Source organism: Castor canadensis, chromosome 5 (genome assembly GCF_047511655.1).
Source record: "Castor canadensis chromosome 5, mCasCan1.hap1v2, whole genome shotgun sequence".
NCBI classification, from domain to species: domain Eukaryota; kingdom Metazoa; phylum Chordata; class Mammalia; order Rodentia; family Castoridae; genus Castor; species Castor canadensis.
In genome coordinates, this window is record NC_133390.1 from 69,090,475 (window position 1) to 69,117,362 (window position 26,888).

The 26,888-nt window shown below is 35.8% G+C and overlaps 1 protein-coding gene across 5 annotated transcripts in view; it reads left to right on the forward strand.

Moving 5' to 3' along the window:
• The window catches only part of Stxbp5l (syntaxin binding protein 5L), a 391,328-nt gene extending 366,797 nt beyond the window's left edge, over positions 1-24,531 (forward strand). For all 5 annotated transcript variants that reach the window (XM_074073244.1, XM_074073245.1, XM_074073246.1 and 2 more), the window contains 5 exons: positions 7,871-8,228; positions 13,086-13,251; positions 15,841-15,952; positions 16,990-17,210; positions 17,712-24,531. In XM_074073244.1, coding sequence (XP_073929345.1) covers positions 7,871-8,228; positions 13,086-13,251; positions 15,841-15,952; positions 16,990-17,210; positions 17,712-17,753 — 899 coding nt within the window. In that variant the 3' untranslated portion in view covers positions 17,754-24,531. The remainder of the gene's footprint in view (positions 1-7,870; positions 8,229-13,085; positions 13,252-15,840; positions 15,953-16,989; positions 17,211-17,711) is intronic.
• The last annotated feature ends 2,357 nt before the right edge of the window (positions 24,532-26,888 follow it).

Genomic DNA, 26,888 nt, shown 5'->3' on the forward strand with positions numbered 1-26,888 from the left:
TACTTTTTTTTTTCTTCTCCTGTGGTTTAATACTTTCCATCCTCTCATGGTTTTGTTTGCTTTCATCTTCTGTGTGCAGAATTCCTTGCAGAATCTTCTGTAGTGTTGGCTTGGTTGTCATATATTGTTTTAATTTCTGTTTATCATGGAAGGCTTTTATTACTCCATCAATTTTTAATGATAGTTTTGCTGGGTAGAGTATCCTAGAGCTGAAATGTTGTCTTTCATTGCTCAATATACCTCACTTCATGCTCTTCTTTGTTTTAAGGTTTCGGTTGAGAAATCTGCTATTATTTTGATGGGTTTGCCTTTATATGTTATTTGTTTTTTCTCTCTTACAACCTTCAATATTCTTTCTCTGTTCTCTGTGCTAGTTGTTTTAATGATAATATGCCATGGAGAGGTTCTATTTTGGTCAAGTCTATTTGGTGTCCTGGAGGCTTCCTGTACCTAAATGGGCAATTCTTTCTTGAGGTTTAGGAAAATTTCTGCTATTATTTTGTTGAATATATTATGTATGCCTTTGGGTTGCACCTCTTCTCCTTCTTCAGTACCCACATTTCTCAGGTTTGGTCTTTGACGGAGTTGCTGAATTCTTGCATATTCCTTTGACAACTCTTGAGTTGTTTGACTAAGAGTTCTTCTGTTTTTTTCTTTAATATCTATTTTATTTTCAAGCCTTGTGATTCTGTCTTCCACTTATTTTAGTCTGCTGGAGTGGCCTTCCTCTGTATTTTTTATTTGACTAAAGGGGCTTTTTATTTCCAGAATTTCTATTTGATTCCTTTTTTTTTCTGAGGTTTTCCATATCTTTGTTCAACTCCTCTTTCATATCTTGTGTTTTATTTTTTGTTTCTTATTTCTCTTTTTTTAAAGAGTCTCTTTTGTTTCACCTTGGTGTTGTTGAAGTCTCTGAGTTCATTTAGTTGTTTTGTGTCTTCTTATGTTTTTTATTTGTGGTGTCTTGATATTTTTTGAGTGCATCTTGTACTCTCTGGTTCACCATGTCTTGTAACTTCTCCACTAGTTTCTCATTGATCTCATCCATGAGTTCCTCTTTGAGAGATTTTTTTTCTGTGGGTGTCACTGAGCTCACTAGTGATATTTATCATTGTCCTGTTGGAGTCAGGAACTGATATTCATTTTCTTCATTTCCCACTAAATTCTTTATTGAATTGTTCATTTGAGGAGTGCAGTTTCCTAGCCTCCTTCTTCTCCCCATTCTTCTAATTGGTGCTGTGCAACTATGTTCTTGATTGGTCCTTGCATTGTCCAATCCTGGTATTGGCACTTGGTATTCTGGGCAAGGTGTGGAAGGGTCCTGCCCTTCTTGTTGAACAGCTTTGTTGGGGAGACAGCTGAAGGGTTTGTGAGCAGTATTTGGTTCCTTCTGTCCAAGGGCAGGTTGCAATTGGGACCTGTGGTAGCTCCCTTCCAGATTGTGCAAGGTGGTCAGCCCTCTTGTTTTTGCCAGGTGGCAGCTACATTGCCCTACTGCTGCAACTTTGGTTGGTCAGCTCCTCCCCCAGCAAGGTGGGGCAATTCAGTTTTGGGTACCACCCTCAGTCCCACCAGACTAGCTCAGTGACCTGCCATATCCCACTTTAGGGGGTTGGCTTGTCATCCCACCCCCACTCTTAGTACTTGTTCCTCATTGCACCTTCACTTGCTAAGAGTTCGACTCCTTGCCCCACCCCGTTCTCCAAGGTTGTTCAGTGTTCCACCCTACGCCCACTGTCAGTGGTAGATTACAATTCACTGTTTATGTTTCTTAGCTTTGTTCAGGGTGGGTGGTTTAATCTGCCCAGGAGTTGCACTGGAGTATGTTCCTGCGGCAGTGGGGAGTCACATGTGGTGCATGGCACTCATCTGTTGGGTCTGCAGGTTTATGCAGGCAGCTTTGATACTGGCCAGTGGGAAGAAGTGGTGTGCCACTTTTCTCAAGGCACTTATTGGGACTAGGTTCAGCTTGGTGGGTCATAGGTAGGCTTTCTATGGGTTAGATGTCCAGTATGTCACAGGGTTCAGTTCTGTTTGATGCTTTATCTTCTGCTTTTTGAAAAAAAGAAAGATTAAAAAAAGAGAAAAAGAAAAGGGAAAAATGGCCAGGGGCCTTTTTCCTAGGGCAGACATGCCACACCAGGATTTCCTGGGCTGTTGCATACAATTAAAACCTGTTTTAGGGGTCAGACCTTGAATTTTATATGCACCTAATATGTTGGCAATTATTATTTTGGCTAGAAATGATCAGAATTCCTCAAATGTAGCTCCCACATCTCGAAGTGGTTTCTGAAATCACAGAGGTCAGAAATTCTGATTCCCTATTGTATCTGATCCCTCAGTAATATCAAATTTTGAAGTTCATTAAATAATTGAATTTTTGAATTGGAAAACACCCAGAAATTATCTGTCTGTTCCATATTATCACTTTAGTCTGCATGAGAATTACTTGAAGGGTTTGTTACAACACAGATTAGTGGGCCAGACCCCTAGGTTTTCTGACTCAGTGATTCAGTAAGTCTGTGGTAGGATCTGAGAATTTGCATTTTAACAAGCTCCCACAGGATACTGATCTTACAAATGAAACATTACTTTCCCTTCCTCAGTTTCCTTATTAACAATCAATAAAATGGAGTCCCAGATAGAGTAAGTTACATGCCTCAGACAAGCTAGAGAAAGAACTAGATCTGAGGCTTACTGAATCTCAATTAATAATGTTTTTTAGTTTATTACACTGTGTTCCTCTGTTCTAAGATCTTTCTCATATCTGCTGGTTAAGAAAGTCATTGGCTATATTAGCCATCCAGTCCTGACTCACTGAACTAACCTCCTACAAATCTTCACATATTAGTTTTAAATAAGAATAATAATCAGAAAAGAAAACATTTAAACAGTGCATATTGCTGGGTACCAGCAGCTAATGCCTGTAATCCTAGCTACTTAGGAAGCTAAGATCGATTGGGAAGAACATAGTTTGAGGCCAGCCCAGGCAAATAGTCCATAAAACCCAATCTTCAAAATAACCAGAGCAAAATGAGCTGGAAGTGTGGTACAAATGGTAGAGTGCTTGCTTTGTAGGCACCTGTTTTGCAAGCATAAAGCCCTGAGTTCAAACTCCAGTCTTATCAAAAACAGAAACAAAATAATGCCTACCTATCAACATTTGTATTAATAAGATGGGCTAGAATCAAAGACCTTAATGTTAGACCTAAAATGTTGAAACTACTAGAGTAAAATACAGGGAAAACACTTAAAAATGTAGGTATTGGCAATGATTTCTGAATAGGATTTCAATAGCTCAGAAAATAGTGTCAAAAAATTGACAAATGGAATTGCTTCAAATCAAAAAGCTTCTCCAAAGCAAAAGAAACAAATCAACAGAGTGAAGAGCCAGCCTACAGAATGGGAGAAAATCTTTGCCAGCTATTTATCCACTGTTTTAACATACAAGCTGAGTTTGGTGGTGCATACCTATAATCTCAGCTACACAGAAAGTGGAGGATGGAGGATTGCAGTTTGAGACTGGCCTTGTACAAAAGAGCAAGATTATACCTGAAAAATAAATTAAAGCAAAAAGGACTGAGGGCATGGCTCAAGTGGTAGGATGCTTGTCTAGTGAGCATAAGCCCCTGAGTTCAAACCCTAGTTCTGCAAATAATAATAATAATAATAAATTTTTTAAAGGCCAATTATAGAAGACTGGTGAAATAAATAGCATAAAATGCTATACATCCACGGAAAATATTGTTTTCAAATAATCTTTAATTATATAGTCATGGCAAAAAAAAGGCTTAATTTGAAATAGCATGATAAATGATCCTAATTTTATTTAAGGGGGAATTCAAATATGATATATTTGATACATTGTAAGAACGTTTGTAAATGTTACAATGTACCCACACCCAGCACAACAATTTAAAAAACTTGAAAATAAAATATGTAATGCATATGTCATATGCATTGGAAAAATACTTGGGTAAGTTAACAATAATTACAGAATTATGAATGACAGTGGTAAAGTTATTGCCCATGTGTTGTCCAAGAAGCATTTACACCTTTTTTTTTTAAAGATACATTAAAGGTTTCTGGAGATGGCTGGTGGTGATGATTGTACCATAATACGAGTGTTCTTAATACATTGACCTGAATAATTAAAATGGTTATGATGGCAAATTTTATGTTGCATGAATTTTGTCAAAATTTTTTAAATTAGGAAAAGATATATCTTTAAAATTTTGAATGAATATATTTTAAGCTCGGAGAACCCATAGAATACCTCTAATTCAGTTCACTTAGACTCAAGAAACCTATGGAAAGGGAGGGGGTGGGGGCAGGGGGGAGAAATGACCCAAGCATTATATGCACATATGAATAATAAAAAAAATTTAAAAAAAAAGAAACCTATGGAACTATCTCTTGCTCAATTCACACAATTGGGCTTGAGTGTCAAATTTACTTTTTTCTGAGTAGATCAGAACTAGCTTCTTAAAAATTCCAAATCCATACTTAAAATCTTTGAACCTGGTCAATTCAGATTAGGTTTTTTCTTTCTTTCTTTCTTTTTTTTTGCTTGTTTTCCTATGTGCATTTCCCATTCTATATCCATTTGCTTAAACTTGGTTATAGTGCAAATTATGATTATGATGAGATTATTTATTATGACCTACTTAGAAGAAACAATAAGAAAAGCCTAAGACATAACAGATTGTATAGTTGAAAAGACCAAATAACCCTATATAATATAAAAGCACAAAATGATCTAAACTTATATATTAAGATGTGTGCAAGCTTGTCTTCATGGGTGTGACCTCTGCAATTACACAAGATTCTTCTCCCAGAATGCTTCTGCTTGGTTTAATGGTCTACTCTCATAGTCTTAAAGTTCTTAATAATTTTTTCTTTTAATGTATGTTTTATAAATGAAAAGAAGTGGAACAATAGAGCATGCACCATGGGCTTGGAGTCACTGCTCATGTGTGATCTATCTCCCACCAATCTCTCACCCAGGTAACAACTGGTTTCTAGGGAGTGGGGCATTCCACCTTCACTTTCCACTCCTGTTAGGGACCTGGGAGTATACGCAAGCAGTGGTGATCAGGGTTAGGTGTGTGCCAGAAGCAACTGGGACTTGGTGGCAGCACTCCTATTCTCAAACCTCTTATCTCAAACCAAATAAAAGTCTAAATCTTTAGCATGTCCTACAAATACTTACATAAACTGGTACCACTTTATCTTTCTGGTTTCATCTCCTATGAGTCTTCTCTTTGTTCATCTAGAAAGGTAAAGATCTACAAAGAGCCTGAGATTTTACTCCATGTATAAATTAATAAAGTTAGGTTATTAGCTTCATGGTTGCTGATAGAAGACATAAAACTGTTGAGTCAGAGTTAAAGGATAATTTATTACTCACAGCAAGCATAGAAAAAAAGTAATATGACCTGGTTTCCCAATCCATAATTCCCACTGCATGATACAAAGAACCCTTCCTTTTTGTATTAGTCTACTATAGAAAACAAAGTAGGAAACAAAGCAGCTGTTTTGGCAAGGACAGTTTATGGACAAACTATCATTTTGATGCTGATAGCATGTAAGTATTGGGAATAAGTAAAATTGCTTCTTTAATTTGGGACTTGTCTTTTTAAACTACTTTAGGCCATCTCTAAATCAAGAATTTCAGATAATGAGCTGGGCATCATGGTACATGCCTGTAATCCCAACACTTGGGAGACTAAGACAGGAGGATTGTGAGTTTGAGGCCAGCCAGGGCTACGTAATTAGTTCAAGGCCAACCTGGGCTGCCTGTCTCAAAATAAAAAAGATATTTGTATTAGTCCCATGTCACTTGACAACAAGGATGTATTCTGAGAAATGTATCTGATTTTATTGTTGTGTGAACATCATAGAGTATAGTTGCACAGTTCTAGATGGCGTAAGTCAATCACTGGATTTGGCTTGATGCAATCAAGAAGCTCAGTGAGCACAAATATATGAGGCTGCTGCTGGCATAGCAGCACATTGTTTTATAAAGTAAATGCTTTAGTAAGTAGGAAGAGTGTATATACTCTAAGATTGTGATTAAAAAGTACAGTATAATAAATACCTAAAGCAGTTAACATAGTTTGCTATCAAGTATTATGTACTATACATAACTATATGTGCTATTTTTTTACATGCATGGCAGCACAGTAGGTTTGTTTATACTCGTATCATCATAAACCTACAAAGAATGCATAACGGTGACTACAACATCACTAGGTGTTAGGAATTTCTCAGCTCCATTATAATTTTTTTTTTGTGGTACTGGGGCTTGAACTCAGGGCCTACACCTTGAGCCACTCTGCCAGCCCTTTTTTGTGATGGATTTTTTGAGATAGGGTCTGGTAAACTATTTGCCTAGGCTGGCCTCAAATGGCAATCCTCCTGATCTCTGCTTCTGGAGTAGCTAGGATTACATGTGTGAGCCACTGGCACTCAGCTAAAAGTCTACCATGGTATAAGTGGTTGTCATTGACCAAAATGATGTTATATTGCACATGAGTTCATTTAGAAAAGTAGTTATGAAAGTTAGTTTTACAAAGTAGCAAAATCAATTCTAAATGAATTTTTTTTCCTTTTTGAAGTACTGGGGTTTGAACTCAGAACCTTATGGTCTAAATGAATTCCAATTAAATACCTCTCCATAGCTTTTGGCACAATTTTTTCTTCATTGAGTTTTGAGAAAGCTATTCTTTTACACCTTAAACCTTAGACTGAAGCACCAAGACCTTTATAACTCTATCTTGTCAGTTTCTCTTATGGGACATGTATAGGTTTCTTAAAGTGTATTTAAATGTGCAACTAGGATGTTATTTCATCTAAGTGTTATTTTAAATTCAATAAATTTTAAATAGTTTAGATTGTAGGTAAAGTATTTCCTAAATGGAAATTGTTTTCATTTGTCACTTGACGAGCAAATAGGGACTTGAATTTGTCACTTGAATAGGAAAACCTTCCCTATTTAAGTGTTGCATGTACACTCTTGGGCCATACCAGCCTGAGTTAACATCCTTACTTTCTCTGCATGATGTCAAAGAATAAAGGAAAGAAAGGGCTGGTAGTAAACTGCTTGGGGGAGAGTCTGGAAAGGTGCAAAGGTCAATATAGCCCAAGTTATCTCCTAGGCTACCTAGTGTTCTATTCTCTGAGACTGTAAAAGTTGCCCATAGATAATGAGCTGGCACAGATACTCAACCTTGGAGCATCCAGGTGAGTAAATTTTTTTCTGAATTAAGATATGTAAGTTTGCCTAAGAACTGAAGGTAGTTATGTTTTTAAAATACTTGTTTCTCATACAACTAAAATTGCTAGCATGAACTCTAGAGAATGAAATCTACTGAGAAAAAGAAAACACACATTCTTAGCAAATGAAATTATGAAATAAAGTAGAATGAAATAGTATAACTTTTTCAGTTTAACTTATTTAAATAAATGAGCATTATATACTTCCTAAAATGTGCTTTTTAAAAAATGGATTTTAAAGGGTCTATAGGATAATGAAAGGTTCTGGATTAGGAATCAAGAAACTTGAGTTCTTGTCCAGGCTCAGCCACTAACTTGCTGTATGACTTAGCCCAAGTATCATCATTCTAGGTCTGTTTTCCCACTAGTATAATGAATAAATTTGGCAAGACAGTGTCTTCTTATGTCTTAGGCTCCTTTTAAGCCTAATATTCCAACAAATGAACTCACAAATATACTGATTTTTATATATGCATATATGTGCAATTAATGATGCTGTAGATATAAGTTACAACAATGTAAACATTTATTACCCATAACAGCTGTTTTAGAAAAAATTTCATGTTTCAGTGATGTGTAATTGTTTTTATAGGTACATTCCTCTCCTTGAAAGGAGCTGTGCTAACATTTTCCTGTATGGACCAAGCTGGTGGGTTAATGCAATCACCCTATGAAGTTTGGCGAGATCCACACAACATGGATGAAAATGAAAAAACTTGGAGAAGGAAATTGGTCATGAACTCCTCCTCTTCTTCCCAAGAAACAGATCATCAGTATACAATAATCTGCTCAGAGAAACAAGCCAAAGTCTTCTCACTTCCTTCTCAGACTTGCCTTTATGTTCATAACATCACCGAGACATCCTTCATACTGCAAGCGGACGTGGTGGTCATGTGTAACAGTGCCTGCTTGGCATGCTTTTGTGCTAATGGACATATCATGATAATGAGGTATTTGCCTTCTTTATAAATTATCTGTTAACCACAATGCCAGCAGGGTCGAATCCTGAAAATTCTATTTTTATTATCAAGAAGCATTGTTTGTGAATGCTTTATTGTTAAACAATTTGAAGAGAGTTTGGGGATTTTGTGGGGTTTGGGTTTGTGGGGGGCTTTTTATTTTTATTTTGCTAAAAAAATACATGATGATGCAAATGAAATGTATTTTTAATTGACATCAAGGAATCTAAGGAAAGAGTGATTCCCCAGTCATTCATACAATCATTCAACAAATATTTATTAAGCATATGTTATCTGCCAGATGCTATGCTCACACTGAAATGAAGTGATACACTATTTTTACTAGTTTATAGTTCACATAAGATTTTTACACACAGAATTTCATTTGACCCATTTAACTTCTCTAGGACACAGGAAACTAAAGCATTAATTGCATCTTCCATTTTACTTATGTTAATAAATTAAAGTAAAATAATTTGTTTGAGGTTGCAAGTCTAGGAAAAAGTGAGGCCAGCACTGACTAAAAGTCATGAGACCCTGAAAATAAGGTATCAGCTGAGAGATTTCATTCTACTGTTAGTGAAATGAAGTAAAATTTGTGAGACATTTAAAATAGTAACTAATGATTTATTTCAGCAGTTAATAAACACTACATAGAAGTCACTATCATTCTTTTTAATATCTCATCTAATTCTGAAAGTCATTGAAATAGTTAAGCATTGTACTAGGCCTGTAAAAGATTTAAAAATTAGAAAAACATGGTCCTAACCCTTAAGAAACTTACTATCCAGTTGAGGAGGTAAGAAAGGAACACAAATTATAACGAAAAGAAAGTGTAAATTCCAACAGAAGTGAATTTTCTGTTGACAAACTAAGTTCCCAGGTTTCAAAGTTATATGATAGTTCAACATTTATTAAAAAGAAGAGTTGTTGAGAGGACAGTAACCCAGTGAGGTAGATTGTTGAGAACACATTGTTGAGAACCTTGAGTAGGTGGACAAAGGGAGACAATAAACTGGATTTTAAAGCAGGTATTAACCTTCTGTAGCTATGTGTTAGGAAATATAGAAGGTAGGAGAGCTTGGAACAGGCTTGTGAATTTAAGTGATAGCTATCTAGAATAGTAGAAGGCATAAGGAGGGAAACCTGCTGTGTACAAAGCTGATCATTTGTAAAAGTTAATAGAGATTTTTAATCTCAAGGCTAGAGGTTTAAAAATGTTTTTTAAAAAAATTTGAATAACTGATACTATCAGCAGATAGGCAAGTCAGGAGGATTTGGAAAAGCTGATAATGAGAAACTTGAGAAATTAATTGAAAATAAAAACTTGAAGTTTGAGGCATTTATAAGCCATACAGCAGAAGTTTAACAAGCAATTTAAGATCTTGGCTCTTAGAAAAATATGGGTCAGAGAGGCAGCTTTGGAAGTCTTTTATGTAAATGCATTTAGTATTAGTTATGACAGTAAATGAGATGATCAAATGAGATGATCAAAAAAAAATAGTATAAGAGCCAGGCATGGTGGCTTATGCTTATAATCCGAGGCATTCAAGGATTCAGTTGGAGGCCAGCCCAGGCAAAAAGCAAGACCCCATCACAACCAATAACCTAGGCATGGTGGTGTACGCCTGTCATCCTAGCTATGCTAGGTGTAAATAGGAGGATAGCAGTCCAGGTCAACCCAAACAGGTGAGACCCTATTTGAAAAATAACTAAAGCAAAAAGGGCTGGAGGCACGGCTCATGTGGCAGAGAGCTAGCCTAGCAAGCCCTGAATTCAAACTCTAGTACTGGAAAAAAGAAAATATGAAAAAGTGAGAAACAGACTGAGCTGACGATAAGAAACTTGAAGGTTATCTCTGCATTTGTACAGTGGAAGAAAGGAGAGCTTCCTGCAAAAGAAACTGAGAAGTCATCAGAGAGATAGGAAAAGGACCAAAACCTCATGAGATAAAAAGGAGAGAAAAGTATCAAAACAGAGGAGGTAGTCAAATACAGCAGAGGTCAAAGAATTTGAGTATAGGAACTCTAAAGTATTAGATCTCACAACTGGTTGGAATATTAGTTTGCTTTGAGAAAGCAAATCTGAGGAGGACAGTGGAAGCAAAGCTACCTTTCAAGGGGGCAAGAACACAGACAGAGGTATAGATCAGGAGTTAGCAAACTATAACCCACAAACCAAATCTGTCCCCAGTTCCTGATTCTGCAAGCCAAGAACGGTTTTTACATTTTTAAGTGGTTGAAAATAAAACAATATTTCATGATACATGAAAATTGTATAAAATTCAATAGTTTATAAATAAGTTTTTTAGAACATAGCCACACCACTGTTTATATATTGACTGTGACTCCTTTTGCACTATAAAGCAGAATTGAGTATTTGCACATTAGACAATATATGGCCCATAAAGCCTAAACCATTTACTATTTGATCTCTAACCCCTTTTATAGGTTACTCTTTTAGGAAATTTGGTAGTAAAAAGAGAGATGGGAGATTGGAAAGCAGTTTAAGAGTAAAAATAGGCTTTCCCAGTGTGTATTTTTATTATTTTTTAATTAGGGGAAGATGAATAGATTTATAAGCCAAGGGGAAGTAGTCAATGAGGGAGAAAATTTTGAAAAAAATAAAACCATTCCCTTACATATTTCTGATTCTTTCTCTCTTTATCTGATTTTCCTTTTCTCAACTATTTTTAAAGATTTCTAATGAAAGCTATTCCATTCTTGTTTGAATATGACTATTTAACCCTTAGACATGCCTCAGGGTTCTTTTTAAGTATACCGTTATATGTGTGTGTGTGTGTGTGTGTGTTACGTATACGTACAGTTATTTTGTCATAGTTGGAATGAGCTTGCTAAAAAATTGTAAAATTTTAGTATTTTTTGAGTTCTCAAATGGTATCATGTATGTTTCAAAATTAACTTCTATTTAAATGAATATGTGCTACCATCTACATTTATGTGATGAGAGATTTCTTAAGAAAAGAAAAACACAAGTTATTAAAACAATTGCCTTCTCCATTTTCCCATGCAATCAGAATGTAACTGTCACATGCCTAATCTCCTCAAGTTCTAGCTTCTAATAGATGGCAGGTAGCTAATGACTGGTTGTTTTGATCTTCATGTACCTGGACCTAGGAAAGCAAGTTAGAATATAGAGGATTTGTCTATAAATAAAATTTCAAACCTACAAGACACTTTTAATAAGAATGACCTTTAGTTACCTGATTCTATTTTTTAATAAAATATCCCCTTTTTTCAGTTTTAAGATTTTTTCCTAGCCCTTAGCAATTAATTTTCTCTTTCACCTTTCCTATCCTTTTCTTGTCTTATTTATATTATAAAACACAGACAATGTGCTGGCTCATCAGAAATATTAGTTGAATTCTTCCCAAACATCATCCAATGATTTGACTGAGTCTGTTATGGAAATCTGTTTCACTAAGGTTCAGACTTCTATTTTAAGGAACTCAGTTACCTAAAGTAAGATATATATGTTATACAGGTGGTACTGGGGTTTGAACTCTGGGTCTCACACTTGCTAGACAGGCGCTCTACCACTCAAGCCACTCCACCAGCCCTGTTTTTTGTTGGGTATTTTTGAGATAGGGTCTTGTGAACTATTTGCCTGGAACTAGCTTTGAACCATAACCTCCTGATCTCTGCCTCCTGAGTAGCTAGGATTACAGGCGTGAGCCACCAGTGCCTGGCACAGATAATTTTTAATATCTCTTCTTTCTAAGTCTTTGAAAAATTCAGAGAGTAATTTACACTTTCAGCACGTCCTAATTAGGACTAGCCAAGGATCAACTACTGAACAGTCATGCAGTATGGTGCTGAAACCTCAGGAAAGGATTATTTCAATAGCACAGATTTCAGGTCTCACTTTATATGGTAAAGTTTAGAGTTCAAAATGTAGTTACAAACTGTTTTGGAAAGAAAAATATCAATGCTATTTTTCATGTGCTGAATCTATGATATAGAATAATTTTAAATTGTGCCCATAGTATTAGTAAGATGGTTTCAAAACTTGTGATTTAATCACAAGGGTCTCCCCCCACCCCATTTCTCCTTAGCATTAGAGGTATGATTAAGCTACAATAAGAGTGTTTTCCTCCCAGTAGCTTGTAAAACTGGCTCCAACAACAGTATTCAAAAGTACATTTTGAGGAACATTTTAGCAAAATTATAGTTGCAGGATTAGGATAAGCATACAGACATAGAGTAAGGCACTTAAAATGTGTGGCATTCATTTGGATACAAATTCTGATCTGTTAGTTATTCTCATTTCCTTACAGCTTTGATCCTGTTTGTTTATTAATCATGCCCTCAATGCAGGTGCCCTGAGATATAGGTAATTTTCACTTCCTATGTATAGAAGGAGTAAACGAGTGGGGAGCAAAGCTACTCCCATTCCCAGGCACAGTTTACTGAGTCTGCCCTATGTCTCTATTGGCATAACCTCCTTAGACTCAGGAGAACTGCTTTAAGGAAAGACCATAGTCCAATTTTGCAATCAGATCCTCTCTAGCTGTGATGTTTCTTACATAATTAAAGACTCTAAATATTATATTAATACATGGAATGCTGCAAAAATGCCCTTGAGATTGCTGGCCCCTGCATTTAATTCTTCAAGGACATTTGCTAAGCATCTGTGTGGGTTAAGATACAATAACTTTGCTCATGATTTTTTTTGTACATGATTTTACGTGAAAGTCTATAAGTTTGGAAGCTTCAGAAGAATGAAAGGAAACAACCATAAAATAATAATTTAAATTTTCTATTTTTATGTAAGGAAATGCTTCTATCAACTTGAATATGAAATATGGATTTACTTTTTTCCATTCAGCCTACCTAGTCTTCGCCCAATGTTGGATGTTAATTATTTGCCACTGACAGACATGAGGATAGCACGGACATTTTGTTTTACCAATGAAGGACAGGCATTATACCTTGTCTCCCCTACTGAAATCCAGCGATTAACATATAGCCAAGAAATGTGTGACAATCTACAGGTAAGTCAAGTGCATCTAGCTTTTAATTGAATATGGTTGTTAAAAGAGAGAAAATGAGAGAGATGTCTAAAAGCTAAAATATTGTTGGGTTGGAAAAATAAATATGCCTTTCCTAGGCACATGTTTTGAATATGTTCTTCATTGTGACTCTACAACTTCTATTATGGTTCTAGGTATGCACAAAAATAGTAAGAAAGAAAGAGGGACAGGTGTGAAGATCATTCATATTAACAATCTTTCTTTTTTTTTCCTTTGCATGCAGTGCTGGGGATCAAACCCAGGGCCTTGAGCATGCCAGACAAGTACTCTCTCACTGAGCCACACTCCAAGCCTTATTATAGTAAATCTTTTTATTTTATTGTTTGCTTTTGCTCATGGAGAATCTTCTGAAAGATTATAAACTCTCATGTCAGGATAAGAAATGTATAGGTACACACCCCAAAAAAACTCATCCTTTTTAGGGATTTTATGGACTTTTTGAGGAAACTTTGATTTTGACTAAAGGTTCCACAAATAACTATATATCCTATGGTAAGAACTGGGCATTTGTCTTTAATCATAGCAGTAAAACATGGCCTAGAGGCAGGATAGACAAAAAAGCTTATCTAATCTTGGATAAGTAAGAATATTTACAAAATTTTAAAAGAGCATCTTAGAGATTTAACTGATCCAAATCCTTCATTTTACAAATAAGAAAACTAAAACCCATTCATTATAATATATAGATTAAGAGTATAAACTCTGAATTATTTCTATTTTATTTTGGCTACCCCTTTTGTATAACTTGGGCATTTTACTTAACCTACTTATATTTGCTACCCTGGAGCATTGTTATTAAAATTAAGTAAGAATTCATTTAAAGCACTGATCATAGTGCCTAAACATACACATCTTGTATTATTATCACTGTTATTGTTATTCAACAAATATTTATTGAGTCTATATTGTATGTCTTGTACTTGGCTAGGCACTAGGAATATAATAATAAACAATATGCATGTCCCTGCCTGCTAATATACAGAGAGATAAACAGACAACTTCAGTACTCTGCCAGACGCTATCTATGTGGTACCGTGAAAGAGGCACTTGGGTTGATGAAACAGAAGAGAGGGGAGTTACAAAAGGATTGTGGGCACAACTGACTTCTGAAAGGTGTCCAGGCGAATGGCTGGGAATAGAAAAAGTAAAGATAGTCTAGGCAGAAATATGGCACATGAAAACTTCAGGATCCAGGAAACTACCAAGAAAGTGCCAAGCTGGGAAGTGAGGAGTGAAGGAATAATGTTAGTCAAGAATAGATCTTGGATGTCCAGGCAAAATGGCTCTTGTAATCCCAGCTCCCCCAAAGGCAGAGATCAGGAAGATCAGGGTCTGAGGTCAGCCCAGGCAAAAACTTAGGGAGACCCCACACACACCAGGGTCGGGGAAATAAAGCAAAAAAAAGTCTTAGGGAGTGGCTCAAATAGTATAGCACTTGCCTAGCAAGTCCCTGAGGACTAGCATTTATCCCAAGGGCAACAGGAAGTCATTTAAAAGCTTTAGCAGATTTTCTTATTAAAAGAAATATTCAAAAAAAAATATTCTGGTGATTAGTTCTGAGGAAGCAAGACTGAAGGTAAAGGGAACAATTATGAGGCTCTTTTAAATAAAGTCTAAAAGTAACAGTGACTTGAACTGAGGAAACTGGCAGTGAAGATAGAGAAAAGTTAGTAGATTCAATCGTTTTAAAGTATAATCCATAGGATTTGTGGGTTGTTAGACATAGGAATGAGAGAAAGGAAGGAATTGTTCTGACTTGGAGAACTAAATAGATGGTGCTGCCATTTCCATAGAAAGGCCTCAGAAGGAAGAGTATGAGGTGGGGAAATGATGAAGTTAAATGACAAACTAATAATACTAAGCCACAGATCTCCTGACTCTTGGTCTAAGTTTCCTCCCACATATTGATGATTCTTAAACATTGGACTGCTTTCAAGATACCTAGAGAGCCAAGTCTGGCAAAAATGAATATAACCAGAGCACATCTACATAGATTCTGATTAGTATTTGTGAAATGCAGCCTGAACATCCCACATTTCTAACAAGGTATTCCCCTCAGTCATTCTAAGACACCAAATATTGAGAACAATTATACCTCACCATGTCATAATTGTGTCCTTGATATAAAAATAGGTCCAACCTTCTTCCATATGCCACCAAAGGCTTCTTATTTCCTAGTCCATGGTTTGTTCAGGAAAGGGAACCAGGATAGGAAAGAGACTGTGGTAATTGAGAAAGATCCAGATATCTAAATTAGCCATCATTGATATAGGAGGAAATTAATACTAGGGTGAATATATTAACTTTCCATGCTTCCTGGAGTAGAGAAGAGAAGAGGATAGATAAAGGAAAATTTCAGGATGTCAGTTACTAGAGAAGAGAAGAAAAAGGAGATGGAGAAAGAAATTTCAGAGAGAGAACTATTACCAGTAAAAGATACGGCAATCAGACTGTCTTTTCATGAGTACTATAACAACTACAATGTTACCTTTTTATCTACTAATTTTTTCTTGGTTGCTCTAATGCTTTTTTTCTTTGAATTTGTTGCAGGATATGCTGGGAGATTTGTTTACTCCCATAGAGACACCAGAAGCTCAAAATAGAGGCTTTCTGAAGGGATTGTTTGGTGGAAGTGGACAAACATTTGACAGAGAAGAGCTCTGTGAGTACATTCCTGATTATAAAATCTACCATAAAAGACCTGTTTCTGTATATGTGTGTGTGTGTGTGTGTGTGTGTGTGTGTGTGTGTGTGTGTATAGCTTAATATAATATGTGATCTCAAAGTCTAGAGTAGGTGTTTTTGCTCTTATCTTAAAGTTTGACTGTTCATTTCCTTCTGTACTGTAAGAATTATTTCTGTTTACCAGAAGTGAGTAAAATTAGTTACTTTAATTGGGAAATAAGTTTTAGCAGAGTGGAACATATAATTCAAACAAATAATGAGCAAGCTAGTAAGTGTCTCATTTGCAGATGGATCATACATGCATAGCAAGGTGAAGATATTCAGTTATTGAAGTCTGAGAAAAAATTAACCTGCCTGCCTGTAATCACTGCTGGGAAACATATTTTTTATTCAGAATGCAAGTTTATCAATACCACAGAACAAACTATTTTTAAAAATCTACTAGTGAGACACAAACAATAATCAAAAAGCAATAGGAACACACTAGGAAACATTTTCAGAGAGAAGATAATACATGCTTCAGCATACTGCCACCATTTGGTCTTACAGATTGAAACTCTCTTTCTTTTGAAATTTTAATTATGCAGAAAGATCTAGGTGCCACCATACAAGGGAATATTATTTGACCATAAAAAGGAATAAAATATCAATACATAGATGACCTTCAAAAATATCATGCTAAATCAAGGAAGCCAGACAAAAAGGCCACATATTGTATAGTTTCATTTCTTTGAAATGTCCAGAATAGACAAATCCAAAGAAGCTGAAGGTAAATCAGAAGTTGCCTGGGGTTGGAGCAGAAGAGAATAGAGAGTGGCTGCCAATGGATACAGGGCTTCTTTCTGGCATAATGAAAATATTCTAAAATTAGATAATGGTGTTAGTTGCACAAATTTGTGATTATATTTAAAAAACAATGGATTGTATACTTTTATGGCATTTTGTTTTGGTGACAACCTTCACTACTTGAATTACTGACAAAATGTTTTAAATTGCTATGGCTTGAATTCCCAGTTGGGGAAGCTTCAGCAGGAAAAGCTTCCCGCAGCCTTGCACAGCACATTCCTGGCCCAGGTGGTATAGAAGGGATGAAAGGTGCTGCTGGAGGGGTGATGGGAGAGCTGACCCGTGCCCGGATTGCCCTTGATGAAAGAGGACAGAGACTGGGGGAGCTGGAAGAGAAAACCGCAGGCATGATGACCAGTGCAGAAGCGTTTTCCAAACATGCACATGAGGTAAACTGCCTAAGAAACACAGGCATTTCCATGCAGTGGTCGTTTAAACGTTTAGGTCCTGCACAAGAAAGCTTATACAGAGATGCTGCATGAGTAATCCTGTGTAAAAATCAGGGCAACTTGGATCTGTTATAAGTATTATAATTCCCCCTACTTTGGGGAGAAAAATGTTTAAATATTGTATTTACTTCTTCACCTTAGGGGATAATTAAATTATCTGTTGGTTTTGATACACTTGGTCTGTATTTTGCATCACCTGCTAGAAAAGTGTGTAGGTAGATTATGAGAGTCCTGCAAGGTGTCATCCATGTTGTGTCAGTCATTAAAAATCATTTCCTCTCACTGAGTCTGTACAGCCTGAGTGTATACGCACTTTGTTTCACAAAATAGAAGCCTATGCAATTTTATTATGTTTTGAGATTTAGATCCATATTATTTTGCTTTAAATAGCACTTTTAAGATTTTTTTAGCATCTTATGATTGCTATTTTTTTCTTTGCAGTTAATGCTGAAATATAAGGATAAGAAATGGTACCAATTCTAAACTTGTAAAGAAGCTGTGACTCTTCGAGAAACCATTATTCAGGGAAACCAGATTAATTCCCAGCATCACTATTCAGCTGCTCAAAGCCAGTTTCTTCTACAAATGTTGCATTACAGTCCATCTGAAGTTGTTGTAAAGGAGATTTTTCGAAGACACTGCATCCCAAAGGCTGGAACCCTGGGTAAAATTGCAAGATAATGGCAGAATCTACCTTTGCCCTTGTGGAATGGAGCTACCATCTTGGCATGTAATTTCCTAAGGATTTACACAGAAACTATGGGGAGTCTTTTTGATTTGAAATTTCCTGTACAAACAAAAGCATTAATGCACTTAATGAAAAAATTTTTGCATGATAAATTAACATCTTAAGAGAAAAAGAAAAAAAAGCATGTTGTGACAGAAGAAAAAAGATTTATGGTAAACTATTTTTATAAATTGGGCCACACCCAACAATTTAAAAAAATCAGCGTTAGAAATAACAACGCATTTCTAGTATATTCACCATACCCAACTGAAAAGAAAACAAAACAAACGTTTTCTTCTTATCTGTAACTTTCATTATTCTAAAACATCATTGAATTCAAATGGCAAGAATCTGTTTAACCTTTTTCTCTCTCCATAGTATTTTACACCATTCACAGTTCTCATTCATAAAGTATTAACAGTATAGTAAAATATTCTCAACACAGTTATTTCCATTTCTGTCTCCAGAATGGGTTGCTATTTTTAGTCACAAACCAGGAGGGTTGGGTCACCTCAAAGCATTTTTTCAGCCAGGCTAGTGCTCTACAGGGGAGTTGGTGATGCTAAGTTTGGGGATAACTAGACTTTAGGACAATGCAGTTTGCTTTGAGAACTGATTTCACAGAATGAAATTTTTCACACATTCGGATTTCAGTTTCTAAAGGGATATATTTTTTAAATTTCATTTATATCCTTGTCTGCCAATTACACAGTATATTACTGTTCAAACTGGATAGGATCTACAATCCCTAGGTGCTGTTGCAACCTAACATTCACAGACCAAACTGGTCATTCTCTTTAGTGTGATTCAGTAAAACCTCAATTAATGTTTTGGGAAAGGGATTCTGATTTATTACTTTCTGATTAATAAGGGCTTGCATTAGAAAATACTTTGGTTCAATGCATATTAATGGAACTCTTGTAGCTGTCTTGGCCTCAGTTATCATTATAAACAACAGAAATACTTTGATCATTTAATGATGCAAAATAAATAATTTTGTCACTATGTTGACAAACATAATCCATGAAATTATGTCACTAAATACCAAATATCTATTTCTCTCAAAAATGAAGATCCTTAGATATTATTATATATTATTACATAAAAGTTATCTGTCATAATCCAACAGAGAAGTACTAAAGACAAAACAAAATGACACCTATTATAGCACTATTTAACTTGATTCCAAAAGCCATATACACACAAACACATATACACATATTCTAGGACCCATCTTGTAAAAAGTCATTCCCTAAAAAAAACTTTTCTTGAGTTATGGGCTTGGCTTATTGGATTTACATTTGTATTTCTTAATAAGTCATCATTTTTCTGGAGTCCAAGTTATTTTAATAGCCAAAATTAGCATTTGTTTAGGGGTCTTTTGTTTGTTTGTTTATAGTGATACGTCCTTCAAATTTTGAAGAGAAAAAAATGATTAAAAGAGAAAATGTATCCTAGGATAGTATTTCTCAGAGTCCTTGAATTCTCCTGATTTCTCAAAATTGTCTCTCCATGAATCTCTCAGATTCCTTTAAAACCTTAGGGGAACAGAACCTTGCTTGGAAATACAAACATGACACAAAATTATACAGTAAAAATATTTTTTAAAAACTTGAGGCCAGGATCTAGAAAACATTGGTAGCCAAATTGCAATACACTCATTTGTACCATCAGTTTAAAGCATCCAGGTTTCTAATTTTTCTGGATAAATTCTTTATTATTTCTACATTTTAAAAGTAACCTAAAAGAGTGAGGTAAGACTTTATTTTTTTAATAGTGAGTTTACTTTTGAGATAGCATTAAATTCAATGACTATCTCTGATTTAACTTGATCTGAGCTGGCAGTGTAGCTTGGTGATAGAGTGCTTGTTCTATGTACAAGGCCCTGAGTTCAATCCCCAACACCACAAGCAAACAAACAAACACACAAACAAAAAGACCTGTTCTATGGCAAGGCTTCTCATAGCACCACTATTAATGTCAAAATTCTTTGTTGTAGAAGACGTCCCATGTAGATATCTCATCTACTGCTAGATGTCTATAGGATCTCCTAGTAATGACATTAAAAAATGTCTCCTGCTATTGCCCAAATTGCTCCCAATTTAGAGCCACTACTCTCCATCATTTAAAAAGATGGATTATGAAATTTGCAACATATGTCCTGTATAAAGCTGTACCTAATAAGTACACATTGACCAAGATCAGTCATTTTTCCCAAAATTACATGTGTGGTTCATATGCAATAAAATACAATTTTAGAGAAAACTTCTGTGAATCTGTGAAAATCAATAATTATAGAATATTTCAAAGCACACAGAAACTATCAAAAGGAACATTACAGCATTTCACAATAGAAGTGCTGAAAAATCTGGCTTCAGTAAATAGTTCAAATGTTTATAATTAACACATCATTTGGCAGTAAATAGGTGCTTCTGAAATGCTTGAAAAGAACAGGTTCCTCTATGTGCTTAAAGTTTAAATGTGCTTACAAACTGTTTTTAGAAGCCCTTTCTTAATGTAAAGGTAACTGCATCCCACAAACCCCTGATTAATGGAATCCAAATAAATGAGGTTTTACTGTATCAAAATTATTTTTATAATTCAAAGAGATAGCAATAACAAGATTCTAATGTAGATGTGATTTTTCTCTTTGAACACTTCTGTTGCACTGACTGATCTTAGCATACACACACACACACACACACGCAATCACCACCACCATTTTATCATTATCTCATCTTGGGAAAATGAGTACTGTTGATCCATGTAATCCTTTACACCTTCTTACCTTTCCTCTATCTTGGAACATAAGAAAAACACTCCTAGTAACTTTAACAGTGATGCAGAAGATTACCCTGAGCCTTGATTATCATCAGAATTACATTATATTTGTTAAGATGGCAATCAGAAGATAAGGCTTACAAACTACAGTCTGAACAGGTCTACTCTACACTCCCGCAAGAGATAAACCCTTTTTAGTGTTGCAGCAAAAAGCGGACCTTTCCATTCTATTCATGAATAAGAAAATAGAAGTATTTGTTTCCTTGCTTCTGATAATAATGAGAGCAATAATTTTACCATGAAATCATCCACTTATCTTGGGATTTGAAAGAAGATAATTGACTTACCATTTATTGTAATCCCCTATAAAAGCTTCATTGAACCCCAGACTTTATATCCCAATTACCATCAGACTGTAGCTTTGGATGTACAGTAACAGAACCGAGTGAGGTGCTTTCTAGTAATTCAGTCATAAAGACAAATTTTCAAATCTTTTGGAATTGATTCTCAGAAAAATCAAAATCTGGGTCTCTTTTCCTCAAAGTTTTTATGGGATCTTAAAGGAAAAAGATACCTTTTATATGACCCACATACATAGTTTAAAGGTACCATGTATCCATTACTTACATGACTTTGAGAGAAAACAAGGAATAAGATTAAGCCTAAAACTGGCTGAAGAAGATGAAGGTAGGTTCTTTGAGGTAGTTGTCTATAGAATGTTTGGAAAGAAGGAAAAATGCATCTGGTCTGGAAAAGTAAACTAAAAATCCTCTTCTTGGTTTAGAATCACTGGGACAACCCAGGAGTTTATATGTCATGGGCTGTCCTGTGAGAAAAAAAGAATACTGTACCCTGACCAAAATGGTTCAGAGAAGACAATGCCAAAGAGAGCCAACACATCATATCAGGCCTTGCTCTCTATGTTAGGAGAAATCCAGTAGCCTTCATAGCTTTTTCACCTGTCTTGACATCCAGGTCCATTTTTAGCTGGGCAATATTTCATGTGTGCACTGCTCAGAGGGCCAGAAATACTTGTCACATACTTCAGTTAAACATTCTCTCTCATAGGGAGCATAGTTGTCAGCATAAGGAGTTTAGCATGTGTACCTGCAGACCACATAGACCTGAACGGAAGAAATGCAGGATAGAGAAGGTTTTACTTGGAAAATAGGGAGGGAGTGCCAATGTTGTGCAAGAATGTTGGGGTGAGTGGGGACACGGGAAGTGGGAGAGGCTTTGATGAGGAATCAGAAGCACAAATGGATGCCTTTATTTATATATTTATCTAGAGGAGTGATTGTCAACACAACAATCATTTCAGATTTTTAAATTCCTAACTACGTAAGAATTCAGAGTGAAATCAGTATTTTTGAAAGCCCTGCTTTATGGTCAATGCAAGAAGACATGTTTGTCTACTTTGGCTGGTGTCTCAGCCTCACTTCTGAGGGGTCAGGAAAGGCTTAATGTAAGACATACAGTGTTGCCTGCATGTGGTATTTACTCTGTACCTTTCACAGTACAAAAGTGTGCATGACTTTTTGACCAGGCAGCACCCCATTAACTCTCAATACTTGCCCATTAGTTTTTCCAAGTCAGACTTACAACTTTTGATTGTCTTTTACATATGACATCAGAAGATACTAAAAATATCACACTAAATTCAACAACATATAAAACAAAGTAGAAAACTAATTCTTAATGTTTGAATAGTAGAAATTCTCAAAATAATCATTTACTAAATCAAGTCCAAATTTATTATTCATTCTTCTTTTGGATAGGACATGGGTACTAGGTACCTTTCTGCAATAGGTATATTTTAGTCTACTTGATCTTAGCAAAAAGGGAGAACAACTCTTCCTTTTTGATTATTGTCTCAATCAGAAGCTCCCAGGGCCACTTGGATTTATTTTCTTAGTTATTGGAATGTGCTTAAAAGGAAAAGAATGACTGTAATTTACTATCTGACAACAGTGCCCTGAAAGAGTACTTATACCACCAGGAAGTGAGAGTCGGCCTATCAATGGCAGTAGCATACAGTGAGAGCAAACTCAGAGTTACTGCCTCTCACACCACTTCCCCTCTGGTTTTGGCCCACCTGTCTCAACTGCAAAGCCAGAAAATTAACTCGGTGGTGGTTTTGGACAACTGTACACAGGATCAAAATCTCTAAAAATCTATAATTTTTAGTATTTAATTATGTGATGTTTTATTCTAGGAAATAAGAAACAGATGACACCATTGATGTATCTTTCTTTCATCCTCAGAATTTTTGCATCTTTTCAGAAAATGAGAAATTACTATTTTTCTGTTGCACTCAGCAATTGTGACTATACTTAAAAATTCTTGTAGTCTGTAGAGATATCAATAAAATTGTATATGTTTGTACATAGATGCTCTCTTATGTCATGATGTTGTACACTACTAATGATTTTTGCCAAGATTAAATATAGATGGGAATGAAACCCTCATTTGCAGCCACTATGAACTATGGTTTTGCCAAGTATAAATGTTTTTAAAAACAGGGAGGGTCCAGGCATATGTGGCTCCTAGTTACTTGAGAGGTTGAAATTGGAAGGATAACGGTTTGAGGCCAGCCCAGCCAAGTAGTTCAAGAGACTTTATCTCCACAATAACCAGAGCAAAATGGACTGAAGGCATGGCTCAAGCAGTGTAGAGCCTGTTTTACAAGCAGGAAACCCTGAGTTCAAACTCCAGTCCCAACAAAACAAAAAGCAGGGAGGGGATAGGAGAGCATATTTATTTGAGCTAAAAAAGAAAGAAAATTAAACTTAAGTTCCCAAACTTACAGACTTAAAATTTATTAATGCCAAAGGCTAGAAATAGCCATTCAAAATTTCTGTCAAAGCCAGTTCCAGTGGCTCATGCCTATAATCCTACCTACTTGAGAGGTTGAGATCAGGAGGATTATAGTTTGAGGCCAGCCCAAGCAAAATGTTCATGAGACCAGCTGTGTGCAGTGGTGTGCACCTATCATCCCAATCTATGTGGGAGGCTGAGATCAGAAGGATCGCACTCCAGGCCAGCCTGGGCAAAAAATGAGACCCTACCTCCAAAACAACCACAGTAAAAGGGACTGGGGATATTGCTCAAATGATACAGCACCAGCCTAACAAACGCAAAGCCCTGAATTGAAACTCGTGGAACACACACACACACACACACACAAATACACATAAATTCTGTCAAATTGGAGAGAGATGTAATTTTTATTGGAAGACTTTAAAGACTATTTTCAAGGAAGTTGACTGAATTCTGCCTTTGGTGAAATACAGATAAAAATTAATTTGGTAATAGTACAGCATAAGAAAGGAAAAATCCCCCCCCCCACTACCACAATTTTCTTCTTAGTGTTGGTTCCATATAAAAATTAAAAAAATTATTAACCAGCCCTAGGCTAAAAACTGTTTTTTGATTGAAAGAATAAATTCATAGATCCTTTAAAATACAAATGCCAGTCTTTCAGAATTTTCTCAAAGGGATAAATTTACCTCCTCATCCTTAATTATAATCAGGCTTTACAAATCTGCATTCAATATGTTGACTTCCTTTTCCTTCTCTCTATTCTCCCTTCCTCCTTCCATCTCTCATATCCTTCCTTTTCTCTTTCATTAGTCAATCCCTTCTTTTACTCCCTGCTTCCTTCCTCCTCTTTCTGCCCCCCTTCCCTCCTCCTCTCTCTCTCTCTCTCTCTCTCTCTCTCTCTCTCTCTCTCTCTCTCTCTCTCTCTCTCTCTCCTTCCTCCTTTCTTTCCTTCCATCCATTCAGTTCAGATTATCACACCTGAGCAGGTTGGTGATGTCAGTCCCACACAAAGACTGACTTTGGTAAGGGCAGAGAGGGGCAGCCCAAATGAGGACAAAGTTGGGGTGGGATGTCAGGGTATACCCTAGATGATTAGTTATGGTAGGTGTGAGATCATTGGAGTAGGGCAGAAGGAGGGGTCAGGAGAGTGCCTGCCTACTTGGAATTGAGCAATTATGCAAAAATACATAGAATATGGAAGCCAGGTTTCTCACTGATGGAGAAGGAAGTATAATTAAAAGAGAAGTTAGGACTGTAAGTTTTAGTGTCCTATTGCACAGCAAGATGGCAAAAGCTATTGAGTTTCAAGAGAGCTAAAGGAGAATTTTTAAATGTTCTAGCTACAAGGAAATGGTAAATAGTTGAGGTGATAATTATGCTAATTATCCTAATCTGATCATTCCAGAAGGCACCCATGAATCAAAACATCACATTAAACCTCAAGATGTGTAATTATTTGTCAATTAAAATAATAAAAAAAACTTCTTTAAAAGGGAGAATGTAGACTAAACCCTGTAGTATTAAATTAGAATTGGAGTTATAAGTGAATTTTCTACCTATGCAATGCATAGAGGTATATTTGTATCTATGTAGAGATATGTAGATACAGATATAGACACATAGTTTAGTTATATGTGTCGTGAAGAACATGAGGAGAGTAGGAGCACACCCTCTCCCCACAAGCACTGAGCACAACTAGTGCTGGGATTTTAATTTCCAAGCTAAGGAACTGAAGACATGGCTTACGTCAACACTGGAACACACTGTTGTGTCAAAAAATAAAGTACTCAAAGAAAGATAAACATGTCAAAAGGACACAGATGCCAGCTTAGAGGGCTCACACAGGCCAAATCAGGAATAATATAACTATGGAAAGTAATGATAGTAAGCGTGAGTTCACACTGATATAAATAGGGGGAGAAAGTTTTTCCTTACAATAGAAAGTCAATCAATAAATGTAAATAGAATTTAAAAACCACCATTTGGTAACTGTTAAAGTAAAAATTTGAGTAACAAAAACCAGTAATGCTAAAACTGGTGGGGCAAATAAAATGAGCTAGAGGGATAGGTTTGTATTCTCCAGGTATCTTCCAAAAGTCACCATGAATCAGAAAGGAAAATTTTATGCAAGAGAAACCCAACAGATACCATCTTGATTGAGAGACCAAATCCTGACCATCAGTAATGGGACAAATCAATATCATGTGACCCCTGTGAAAAGGACACAAAATGCACAATCCTGTGAGATTTCTGCCAAAACACACAATCTGGATCCAGTCCTGAGGAAATAGCAGACAAAAGTAAACCAAAAGTCTATAAAATGATTGTCCTGTGTTAAAATTTTTCATTGTCATGAAGATCAAAGAAAGATGGTTGTTTCAGATCTAGGTAGATGAGAAATATGACAACTGCCTGCAACGTGTTAGATTGGGACATTTTGCTATAAGCGACATCAGCGGAGCAATTAACAAAACTTAAGTGCGATTTCCCACTTGATTACAATTCCTTGTTCTATTCTCAAAACTTTTATTTAGATTGGAAATTACTTCAAAATAAAATTATGAAAATAAAAATATTTTCAATTTTGTTGTACTATTTGCACTTCAATAGCATCGTCTTTCTGTCTTTCATAGCAAATGAACAGATGCTGTATGGCTGAAGAAAATGGTTTTGTGAGTTACTTTGAGAATTCAGTCATTATAAAAATATATTATTTTTAATATTGTGTCTTAAATACACAAATAATCCATGAGTGCATCTTTGTAATAGCCACCTACTACATTTAGATGAGAAAAAATGGATGCTTTTCTTAGTCACTTCTACCCTTAAGTAATCAGTCATTTGCTCTGTTTCCTTCCAAACATTTCTGGATGTTGTAACATGCTTGTTTGGTACCCACTCTGTCTTAGATTATCTGCCATAATGATTCATTTTTTAACTCACTTGTATTATTCTACAGTGTCACTGAGCCATAATTTGTTACCGTTCCTCCCCTAGTAAATATTTAGATATTTTCCAATCTTTTGATGTTTCAAACAAGACCATGTTACTGAATTACCACATATGCATTTCACTATGTCAAGTGTTTCTCTAGGGAACATGTGGAGTGGAATTGCTTAGTCAAAAGGCATGCTTGTTTCGAACTTTTTAATAGCTGTTGCCAATTAAACTCACTGTTCTTTCAGGAGTGTATAAAAATGACTGTTTCTTTCATCTTTGCCTATTCTCAAATTTTAATCTTTTTAATTTTTCATGAAATTATTTACTATTATTTTAATTGTGATTTT